At 35.2% G+C, this 12,722-nt stretch overlaps 1 protein-coding gene across 1 annotated transcript in view; it reads left to right on the top strand.

The window, feature by feature from the left end:
* Positions 1 to 11,396, top strand: part of GTF3C3 (general transcription factor IIIC subunit 3) — a 39,899-nt gene extending 28,503 nt beyond the window's left edge. The window contains exons 16-18 of the mRNA XM_079132585.1: positions 110 to 234; positions 2,099 to 2,251; positions 10,145 to 11,396. Of these exons, the coding sequence (XP_078988711.1) occupies positions 110 to 234; positions 2,099 to 2,251; positions 10,145 to 10,267 (401 nt within the window). The 3' untranslated portion in view covers positions 10,268 to 11,396. The remainder of the gene's footprint in view (positions 1 to 109; positions 235 to 2,098; positions 2,252 to 10,144) is intronic.
* The last annotated feature ends 1,326 nt before the right edge of the window (positions 11,397 to 12,722 follow it).

Raw genomic sequence — 12,722 nt, 5'->3', positions numbered from 1 at the left:
CCCTGAATATGTTTAGATCAGTAATGTTTGGCCTTAAAATGTTTGAGTGTTGAGGAAATAAGGAACTCTGTTCTTGTCACATCATCTGACACCACTTTGAATTTTCCAGGACAATATGTGCAAGCCTTTCGCAGTTATCCTGATGAACCTCTTTATAGCCTCTGTATAGGCCTAACCTTTATTCACATGGCATCTCAGAAGTATGTGTTAAAGAGACATGCTCTTATTGTGCAGGTAAGGTAATTCATTTGGATTTCTTGTTTTTATGTTACTTGAAAATGGACAAATGCTTTTTTAAAATCCTACTTCAAAAGTAATACCTGCTTGGTACACACTGGGACACCCAACATTTGTCCCTATGTTCAGTACTCATGGGACTCAGCATGTAGTTGTACTCCTGGCCAAGACTTAGAGCAAGGTAGTAAGGATACACAACCAGATCACGGGGAAAAGACATTGGCAAAATCTAGAGGAATTTATATGCAGCCTCCCTTATACTCTGGACCCCCAACATCTCTACTCTTCTAGGCCCTAAAAGATTAACTTAAATTAGTTTTTAAAAATTTAATTATAGGGACTGAAGTCGTGGCTCAGTGATAGAGCGGTTGCCTGGCATGCATGAGGCACCACATTAAATAAACAAACAACTAATATTGTGTCCAACTATAACTAAAAATATTGAAAAAATATATATATATATATAATTATATAGCCAAGTGTGGTGGTACATGCCTATAATCCCAGCGACTCAGGAGGCTGAGGCAGGAGAGTTGCAAGTTCAAAACCATTCTCAGTGACTCTGTGAGACCCTCTCTCAAAATTAATAAATAAAAAAGGCTGGGGATATGACTCAGTGGTTAAGTATCCCTGGGTTCAATCCTTGGTACCAAAAAAGAAAAAACAAAAAACCCTCATTAAAAATATATATATGGATGAAATTGGAGAATATCATGCTAAGTGAGATAAGCCAATCTCAAAAAGCCAAAGGACGAATGATATCGCTAATAAGTGGAGGATGACACATAATGGGGGGGGAGGGAAGGGTTAGTGTTAGGGTTAGAGTTAGGGTTAGGGAGGGGGGCAAGTATGGAGGAAGGAAGTACTGTATAGAGGGTAAAGAGGGGTGGGAGGGGTGGGGGGAAGGGAAAAAATAACAGAATGAATCAAACAAAAACAACATTACTCTATGTAAATTTATGATTACACAAATGGTATGCCTTTACACCATGTACAAACAGAGAAACAACATGTATCCCATTTGTTTACAATAAAAAAAATATATATATATGTATATGATAATGTATGTTGGATGCACATGATTTCTTACACCATCACCCACAGATGTTATTTTTAAAATTTTCCTTTTGGGGAGGCTGGGGTTATAGCTCAATGGTAGAATGCTTACCTAGCATGTGCAAGGCAAGGACCTAGGTTTGATCTCCAGCACTACAAAAAAACAGATTTCCTCCTGGTTCTTATAACAATTCAAAATTGTTTTTGTTTTGCTTTTTACATTTTTGGTAGCTTGTCTCCTCTTATAAGACCATGAACTCCAAGAGATGAGTTTTTTGTTTTTGGTTTTTTTTTTGGATGCTGGGGATCGAACCCAGGGCTTTGTGTTTACAAGGCAAGCACTCTACCGACTGAGCTATCTCCCCAGCCCCAAGATGAGATTTTTACCAGCCTTGTTCACTACTGTATCTTCAACACTTTTGTTTTTATAATTTCCTTATTTATTTTTCTCTCATCATGGGGATTGAACCTAGGAGCATTCTACCTCTGAGTTATACCTCTAAACCCTTTTTATTTTATTTTGAAGTAGGGTCTCACTGACTTGCCCAAGCTGACCTCAAACTCAAAATTCTTTCTGCCTCAGCCTCCCTCATGTCTGGGATGTATAACCACACCTGGCTAATTTCCTTATTTTATATGTTTGATGTATCTAAAATATGATGTAGTGTAACATGTACTATGCTCTTATAAGGTAGGACTATTTTTTTCTTCAATATTTGTATTCCCAGTACCTGGCACATAGAGTGGTTTAATACATACTTAACACATGAGTGAAATACTGAATTATCTTTTTCCTTTCTGGTAGGGCTTCTCCTTCCTTAATCGATACCTCAGTTTACGTGGACCTTGCCAGGAATCATTCTACAATTTGGGTCGTGGCCTTCATCAACTGGGTCTGACTCATCTTGCAATTCACTATTACCAGAAGGCCTTGGAGCTCCCTCCACTTGTAGTAGAGGTATTGTATAATTTACTTAACTTAAGCAATCACTTCATTTCCTCTGTAGATAAGTGCAGTTAGTTAAGTATTGTGGTCCAGTCAGTGAAATTATGACTTCTATATTAACATGTATTTTTCTCTAATTCATTGTATTTGTAATTATGTTCAGCAACAGAAAAATCTGATATCCTAGCCTTATGACATGATCAGCAACCATATGAACATGTACAATTTGCGATGACCCTTTGATTTGTCCTAAGATAGCCCCTGCACTTTACAGATAGGAGCTGGTAGATATGAAACCTGAGTGTTGAATAATTGCCATTATTCATTTCTAAGTTCAAGTATAATGAACATTTCTTTATAAAGATAAAAGACTAATATTAGTATAACTTCTTATTTTACGACAGGTAAAGTGTTACCAGTACTATGTTGATCTCTATTTATTTATTCTGATATATACTTGAATTCCTGAAGAAGAGTATGAGTGTTTTCATTTTCATTAATAAGTTTTAAATTATATATATCAGTATATATAACTTGTTTTTTATTATTTTCATCTGACTTTGCTCCTTAAGCCAATGTATACTTTTGTAGTTATGCTTATAAAGTATACTTTTGTATTGTTTATATGAAAACATGTAAAAGTTATTGCTACCTTAATTTTATACATATGATTTTTAATTGTTGCAGCTGTTTTCTCCTGTTGACCTCACAGATTTCTATTGGGGAAGATTATAAACATCACTCTGATCTATTCCTTTTTTTTAAGTTATTGGTTTTTGACACAAATTATATATATTTATGACCATACATATATACACTGTAATGGTCAAATGAGAGTAAGAATATCTCTTTTCAAACATTAATTTCTTGATATCTTTTTCAGATAATTCGCTTTTGGCATGTAGAAATGCTACTGACTTTTGTGAATTTAACTTTGCTAAAATTTATTTATTCTAAAGGTTTTTTGGTGGAGTCTTTAGAGTATTCTACATTTAGGATCATGTCATCTGCAAACAGTAACAATTTGACTTCCTCCTTCCCAATATGGATGTCTTTAGTTTTTACTCTTGCCTAATTACTCTGGCTTGGACTCCTAGTATGTGTTACATAAAAGTGATAAAAATGGGTATCTTTATCTTGTTCCAGTTCTCAGAAAGCTTTCAGCTTTCCTGTTCATTATGATGTTAGCTGTAGGCTAAGTTGCCTGGATTGATTTTGAACTTGTGATCCTTCTACCTCACTGAGTAGCTGGAATTATAGGCATGTACTACCATACATACCTCCATTTCACTTTTATACTGCCTATCTCAACATATTAGTTATTTTAAAAACTATTTTAGTCTTCATACTAAAGCTATAAATGGTTTATGCACTATGTTCACAGTATTAGAACAATGAGTTTATATAGTTACTCTTATCCATGAATTTTATACTTCCAATTTTTTTTTTTTTTTTTTTTTTTGTATCTTTCTTTCAGTTTGAAGAATGCCCTTTAGGATTTCCTATAGGACAGATCTCATGGTAATAAATTCTAGCTTGTTTGAGAAGGTCTTTATTGCTTTCATTTTTGAAGGATAGCTTTCCTTAGTATAGTGTTCTTGGTTGGCAGTTTTCTCCCTGAAGCACTCTAATCTCTCATCATTCTTTCCTGGCCTGTAATGTTTCTACTAAGTCTGCTGTCAGTCAAATTGGGACACATTTATGTATTGTTTCTTTAGAGAATCCTCTCTTTAACTGCTGAGAGCTTGATATGTTTCAGAGTAGACCTAGTTGAGTTGAATCTGACAATCTTCTTTGACCATCCTGTTTCCTGGGTACTTAGATACCTTGTCTAGGTTTGGGAAGTTTTGGGAAATATTTCCTCCTTGAATAAACTTTCTACACTATTAGCATTTTCAAGTCTCTTTTGAACCACAATAATCCAAATACTTGCTGTCCCAAAGTTTTTCTTAATAAGTTTTCTTAATCTTTTTTTTTTTTTTTTTGGGGGGGGGGTGCCTTCTTCTTTTTATCTATTTTGCTATTAATGCTATTTTTTGTTTTGTTTTTCAGTACACTTTTCAGCTCTAGGATTTGCTTTTTATTTTTGGTATCAGGGATTGAATCCAGGGGCACTTAGCCACATCTCCAGCCCTTTTTATTTTTCATTTAGAGATAGGGTTTTGCTAAATTGCTGAAGCTGGCTTTGAACTTGAAATCCTGTCTCAGCCTCCAGAGTTGCTGCGATTACAGGTGTGAGCCACTGTGCCTGGCAGGATTTGTTTTTAAAATGTACTTCAGTCTCTTAAATTTCTCTCACAAAGTACTCAGTTGTTTCTGTGTTTTCCTTAAAATAATAAGTATTTAAAATTTCGAAGGTGTGTACACATTGCTCTTTGGTCAGTTACTGGCATTTTATTTTGTCTGTCAGATGAAATTGTGGTTCCCTGAATGTTCTTGATGCTTGTGGTGAACAGTGATGACGTCTGCATATTGAATGATTAGGTATTACTAAGTCTTCACAGTTTGACTTTGTATCTGTCCTTCAGGATACAGGCAAGCTTCTTTTCTCTGTGCTTATGGTCACTACCTATGTTTCAGCACTAGAGTGCACCCCAAGACAGGAAGGGCCCAGACAACTTGTCCAAAGTTACCATCCTGTGTGATCAGTCATCTTGGGATTCTGCTGGGCCTCACTTTGGAGAAGACAGTCCTAGATTCCTAAATAATGAGGTGACATTTATCTTATTCTTCTTCTCCCAAGCGGACAATGTCTCTTTCTATGTTGTACTGCCTAAGGTTGAAGATCAGATTGGTGCTGTCATGGCCCGAGATCACAACCAGCCAGAATGCAACTCTGTCCCTGTAGGCCCAGGTCTTAGCCTGGCACTGGGGTAGGTCCAGAGAACCTGTCTATAAGCACTGGCCTAGCAATGGGAACCATTGGGATCTGCCTGGTGTTGGATTTCACCAACTCAATACTGAGTATCAAGGCAAAGTTCTATGTAGACTTCCCTGTCTTACCTCATCCCTTTCCCCAACAGATGGAATCTTTTTCCACACTCTAAGCCCAAGGTTGGAGGAGAAGCATTAGAGTAATTTGGTCAGCCACAAGGCTCACATGGGAGGGCCCATCTTTGGCCTGGGGGACATGAGCCTTGGGGCTCTGCAGGGTTCCAAGTCTAAGGAATTAAGGCTCTGGACTCAATTCCATTTTCCGTAAGTTAGAGGAGTCTCTCTTCTTGTGTTGAGGAGGGTGACTCAGGCAACTCTTTCATTTCTGCCTTCTCTCAAAGCATCTTTTCTTGTTATGCTAAAACTGCAATTCCTTACCTGTTTTCCTTAACTCTGATGAAGGGAGGATCTCCTGTAAATAGCTGTTCACATTGATGTTTCTGTGGGGAGACAATTGCTGGAGGTTACTGGAGGGTTTGCTGTGCAGTTCATTGCTTTGTTGTTGTTTTTTTTTGTTTTGTTTTTTGTTTGTTTTTTTTTGGTGCCAGGGATTGAACTCTGCTTTGTTGTTTAAATAGGAAAAAAGATAATACACCTGAGGAAATCAATCAACTTGATAGATACCCTACTTGACCTATTCTTCATACGCCTGTGTTTTTCCCCCCATCTCGTCTTTTATATGTTTTTTTTTTTTTAATTAAGTCATATCTATAGAATTTTTAAAAAAATCTTAATTGGCTTTTTTTAAATTCTGGAATTAGGCAACATTTTATTCCACAAGATACAACAAGTATTTTGATGAACCAAGCAGAGGAAATTGGTTTTATAGATAGGGAAAGGCTTGAAAAAAGCAGATTGGTTGTTTTTTTAAATTATTATTCTGTTTCTCTGCACCTCCTTACGAAGAAAGTAACTTTGAAATGACCAGTTACCATCAAGTTACTTCAGGTTTTCTGTGTAAGGATTATAAGGATTAAAACAAAGGGAACTTCATTATCTTGAAGATTAAGACTCAGTAGCTCTCTAATCCCAGTTTATTGCAAGGTCAGATAAACAGCTTAGTTTCAGCTGGGGGACGTGGAACTTTAGCACTAATGACTTCGTTTTGATTTTTAGCTCAATGTGTAGGAGCTTAGTCCAAAACATGGGCCTATCGTAAGTTGTATTTAAGAATTATCCCCTTTTGAGATGTTAGTGCTACTCTCAGTTACCATCATTTTGGGGTTCTGGTCTCAACAAATCATGGTGTCCTTGTGATCATGATCTCTTTGTGTGTGTGTGCTGGGGATCGAACCCAGGGCCTTGTGCTTACAAGGCAAGCACTCTACTGACTGAGCTATCTCCCCAGCCCCATGATCTCTTTTTTAAAAGAGTTTTTGTCATTCCAGCCAAAGAGAGACTGTTTTGACATTTATTTAAAACTTTTTGAGAAAATACAGTGTAACAGAAAACTATTATACTACCAGGACACTAATTCTAAGAGTTTGGGGTATTTTTCTTGGCCAGAGAAGCCAAGTATGGCTCCCATAAACCAGCCAACTAAATCAAATAATTTGAAAAGCCAGATCAACAGTGTGTTTTAACCAGGTAGCCCATTCATTCATTTTTGCAACCAAGTGCCTACAATACATGAAATATTTATCAGTATGCAACAAGAAGTGCTAGTTCCATCATCAAGCATCCTAGGAATAGGGTAGATAGTGCTAAAAACGATAACTAGTACAATTTGAACAAAGACTTGCAGTAGGGATGCTGCTAGCCCCAGGGGCAGTAGGGCACGAGGTACAAAATTTCTTTGGACCTGTAAAGATATGTTTAACAGACCTCTTAAATTAGAAAACTACTAATTGTTAAATTCTAATTATAGCAGCATCCTGCCAAATGAAAGAGGTAGGTCTTGAGCAAGGAAAAATTTTGAGGGGTGAGCATCTTAATATGACAGTCTTAGATGGGAGAAGCTGCTTACAGTGGTAAGGTAGGAACTTCTTGTTCTGGTGAACCTTGACCCGTATATTAGGAATAAGATTTTTCCTTTCTAATTTACATCAAATCGTCCAGCTTCAGTGTGCAGGGCTTCAGGACCCAAGTAGTTTCTGTTACCAGATATTAGAGAAAACTAGAGTTCAGAATCCAATCCAGTCTAAGGGTGAATCATTAAAAACTCAAACAATGAATAGGGCTACAGTCGAATAATAGGCATATTCTGTAGCTTTCTCCTTCTAATCACCCCCATTTGTTTACCAAAGATAATCACAGACCAGATTACTTGCAAAATAGGTAGTCTCTTGATTACTTATGTAAGTGTAGCCATAATAACCATAGTCTCCTTTTAAATTTCTTGTTGGAAATTTGACAGGGAGTTTCAGATTGGACTTTTAAAAGCTTCCAGGCTGGAAAACCAAACCAAGGCAGACTTTATTTGTAGTATCTAATATCTTGAGATTCCGGGGCCTACCAGGAAGTGACAGTTTTTGCTCCCTCACTGTAAGCCTTAAAACCAGGCATTCTATGTATATTCTTAAGCATTACATTCTAGTCAAAGCCGATATTTCCAATTGTATCCTATTATAAAAATAGATTTTATTGAAAATATATATATGTGTGTGTATATATATATACACACACACACACATACACACATATATATAAGCATAGTGAAAGGGTACTCATGAACAGCTTCCAGATTCTGGAGGGATCAAGAAAAAAATGAATGTTTTGATTTTTGTTTATGAAAATGTATTCTACCTAATCTACTTTAAACTGTAGGTAGCTTAAAAAGATGAAACTCATTTCCTTTAATCTGGAAAACCAAACAGAAAAGAATCAACACTTTAAAGAAAAAGAAAAACCCACCTAATAATTCTTCATCAGTTCATTCAGTTTCATGTAATTCTTGTTCTTTTTGATATTAGCTTATGAATTTTTTAAGTCTAGGTTTTCCATCAGCATTCTGGAATTCTTACTCGGACCAATTGCTTGTTGGTCTTAAAACTACTAGAAACCTACACTCATCAGAGTTCTTTTTATCCTTTCTATGAATCTCCTTGAAGACACAAAACTATAGGATTACGTAACTTACAAAAAGCTCCCAGAACAACATCAGAAAAAAGCAGTTTAACTATGGACAACAAGCTTTAAAATAGCCATGGTTAAAATCTGATGAAAGTTTATTCTGTGACATATAGTAGTTTAATGTAATAGCAAGAATGACTTCAAATTTCTAGGAATTTTATACAGTCATTTGAACATAAATTAACAGTATATCCATACAAATAGAACTCAAAGAAGGTTAAACATTCCTTGTTTGAGAAGACGTCCCATATAATTTAACAAGTTGAAATAAGTTAAATATGTCCCTTTTGGACTTTTAGGGGCCCTTCAAGGTAAAAAAATATTAAAAGCTTAAAACACTCAAATAGGATCATAGATCATTGTGAAATAAAACCAAAGTGACAAAAGATTTCAAAGGTATAAGAAAATTATAGAATTTTTGTTTTCAACTCTAGCTTTATATCAGTGTACTTTTTATATCAATGCTTTTTATTTAGAAAATAATACAAATAATTGTTTAATCTTAACCACCTTGACCAGTCATAAATTGTTTTGTTTCTACAAGAGCCATCTTCACAGGCCTTCTGTGAAGGTCTGCCCCACACGTCCCTTCCCTCTCAGTGTGGAATAACCAGAGAAAAATACCCTCAACAAAAACATCCTCATATTCCATAACCACCTCTATAAAACAGGCTTGGTTTTCCTCACAGAATTGTTTCCCTTTCTTATGTTTAGATACCACATATTAGAAAAAAAAAATAGTTAGAATTTTAATTCTTAGTAATTTTGAACCAACAATCAGTAGACTAATATCTTATAATTTTTAGCAATATGAGAACAAGTTTTTAAAATGTGGAACAATATATATTTACTAACAGTATAACAAATATATTTAGATTCTTTATGCCCTATAGAAACAAGATATTTAAGTATGTACACCTTAAATTCATGCTTAAAAATTAATGTTTACTATTTTAAACTTATTTGGAAATGACCTGGACATTTATATAAAACTTAAAAGAGCACAACCTTAAGATTGAAGTTACTAAAAAGGATTGTTCATTTATAAATTTTTATCCAATTTATTTACATTCACCTGGGTTACTCCTTAAAAATGTTTGAATTGCTCGTGGAAATTCTGTGAGGCATTGAACAAATTATAACTTCCTACTTTTCACCATCGTAGGGACTGAGGCTGTGATCGTAGCATCTGCTGAATAATTGTGGAAGGAAATCCAACCATTTTCTAAGAAAATGTTGCATAAGTCCGGCATTTAAAATCACTGTGCCAGCTAAGCCTAGTATCCTCAAAGCCAGAAAGATTGGGGCATAGTGCAAAATGAACAGAAGCTTGCTGAGAGGCACCTCACTTAAACCCCTGGGGCTCCATGAAGAAGACAGGGCTCCTGCATTCCTCAGAGTGCCTCGGAAGAAAGCAGCAGCTGCCTTTGGATCTTCCGCTGGTTGCCTGCCCTGTCAGAAGACAAAATTACAACAGTTCAGTTTTAGCAGTCTTAATAGGTTTTACTCTTTATTTTAAAATTGGGTAACACTTTATTAAATAGCATTCCCTATAGTTTTGAGTTTTACTATTATATTTAGAAGGGCCTTTCCCAAGATTTTATTATTCAACTGTATTTTTTTTTTATGGTTTCTCTCTTTTTTTTTTAAATCAGTTCTTAAGATTATTTTGCTATGGCTTATTGGTGAGATTTTTTTCTATAAACATTGGTTATACATTTTTAAGTCTTTGATGAAACTTACTGTAATGATGAATGAATCAGCATTGGTCCAAGGTATAATTTGTTTAGTATTATATGGATTTTAATAGCTGCATACATATAATTATAAAACTAATTGCCATAAAATTGTCCTTGTTGGCAGTTTGAAATATAATTTTTTTTTTTTTTTTCCTCCTAGGGTATAGAGGTGGACCAGTTAGACTTACGAAGAGATATTGCCTACAACTTATCTCTCATTTATCAGAGCAGCGGGAATATTGGAATGGCCCAAAAGCTTTTATATACCTATTGTTCTATATAAAGCATATCAACTGCAGAGGAAGCATTTTACAACTACTGGGTGTGAACCAATCTCTTTTGTCTCAGGGCTTATTATCAACTCCAAAATGGAAATACTTGGCATCATTTAACAGTGTTTCATCTTTAATATGTGGCTGCTGTAGTACTACCATCACTCCAGTTACCTTAAAAACTGCAGCTTCTGAGCTGGGGGGTATAGTTCAGTGGGACAGTGTTTACCTGGGGTGCATAAGGCTCTGGGTTTAATCCTCAGCACCACAAAACATTGCAGCTTTTATCTTTCTGTATATATGTAAAAATTATCATTCTTCTAAAATTGTCCCCAGTGTTGGAATGGACAGTATTTACCTCTGAGCCAGCTTGGAGTTGAATACATTACTTTTCCATTTAATCATCTTTGCCCTTAATACTGTATATTAAAACCTATGTAATACAGATGTGGTCTTGTCCTTGTAGCATTTACAGAGTACATTACTGAGATAATTACCACTCAGTACAGTCTTTATTTACTTGGAAGCACTGTTTACTGTGTTTCTACATACATTATTGTCATTTCTTAAAATTGTTACTATTACATGCGTAATGAAAAGTTGAAAAACTTTTCAAATACATGGAAAAGGATGTTGCTTATTAAAGTAAATACAAATTGGGACTCTTAAGTTAGGACAGTTACTTAAATCAGCACCTAACAAAATTATTTAAAATGGTTATATGATGGGAAGACAAATAATTGATTTGACCTTTTGCTTTTTACCTCCATGTATCTTAGCTACATGGACTGTGAAACTGGGCTTAATTCAAAACATACTGCTTCAAGACAAATAAAGTGCATTGTCTAAAAGATTAAAACCTTTTACTCCAAATATTGTATGTTATTGAATCTAAAGATACTTGCTATACTATTGGCATAACAGTTTTTAGAAGAAAATAAATGCCATAGTAAATGTGCGTAGGATTGTAAGATCCAGTTCAGATGTGGAAAGGAAACATGAGATTTAGAATCAAAGAAATACAATGAACTTTTTAGGAATAAATACAGCTTTCTAGTTGAGAAGCTGAATTTGTATGTAATAAGTAAATACATCGTGCACTCCATATATGATTTAAATAAATTCTATTTTTATAATTGAGGCGTTTCACATGCTTATATTTTTTAAGTTCATGCCTCTGGCAGATAATGGTAAAACTGTGATAGAATAACAAGTTAGATTTATGTCTTGGAATCCTGCCTGTAGATCTTAACATTCTGAATTCAGTTTTTCTCTTGAATTAATTGAGCTGTGAACTCATGGAAAGATAAATTAGGACTCTATGATGTCGAGACAGTTACTTCACTCAGCACCTACCAAAATTATTTAATGGTTATGTGGTAGGAAAACAAACAATTGACTTTTTACTTTTCACCATCTTAGCAATTGAGAGACTGTCATTGTAGTATCTGCTGAACAGCTGTGAAAGAAAAATCCATTTTCTGAGAAAGTGCTACATAAGTTTGGCATTTAAAATCACAGCTGCTATTTGCTGAGGGTTTACTGAGTTCGGTGCTGGAAGCTTTAGATACACTATCTGATCTTCTCAGAGGACTACCTGCAAAGTAGTGTTATTACTATTATCTCTACCACATACCATACACAGAGGTTGAACACCATGTTCAAGATCACTGGCGAGCGAGTTCTTGCTCATTCCTTCAAAGGAACATACTTTTTCCATTTCAGAGTAACAAAATAAAAATTGAGTCTAAGTTATTTTATATAGAAAAAGGAAATTGGTGGTTGCGTTTCATCCTGTAGGCCTTTATCCTATTAAAAATTACCATAGAAAATATCTTAGGGACTGGGGTTGTCGCTCTGGTAGAACGCTTGCCTAGCATGTGTGAGGCACTGGATTTGATCCTTAGCACCAAATAAAAATGAATAAAATAAAGGTATTGTGTCCATCTACAATAAAAAAAATCTTTTGGGGTGACTTTTTAGAAGCTACATACCAACCTTATCCAATGGGATTCTAATAGTCCTTTTTTATGCTTACTATTGATCCAACAGGTAGTCTGCTTCTAGACTGGACCAATCAAGAATTTCCTCCCTCCTTCCCCGGGGAATTTTAGAATTGAGGTATTGCCTTCCTGTGAAGCTAGAACTTCAGAACTTTGCAGCCAATCAGCAATTAAAAAGAAAAGTGAGGCTTATGCATTAGAAATAAGATGAAGTGAATCAAATGCAGTCTGTAAAAAAATTTTTTTTAAAAAAGAAAGATGATATGGAAAATCCCCAGGAATCTACAGAGTACTTGTTCCAATTTTTAGTTCTTTCTTAAAGCCAGCTCCATTTTACCCTCTGGTTCATTCTAAAGATACCCTTGATTGTATAACACACTTCAATGTTTCCAGTGTATTGAATTTTTGTTGGCTGCACCAAAAACCAAAAAATCCTAATGGACCCTCTGCCATTTTATCTTCC

Source organism: Sciurus vulgaris (assembly GCF_902686455.1).
Source record: "Sciurus vulgaris genome assembly, chromosome: 3".
NCBI lineage: Eukaryota > Metazoa > Chordata > Mammalia > Rodentia > Sciuridae > Sciurus > Sciurus vulgaris.
The sequence above is the reverse complement of the archived record's forward strand: the minus strand, read 5'-3'. Positions and strand labels throughout refer to the sequence as shown.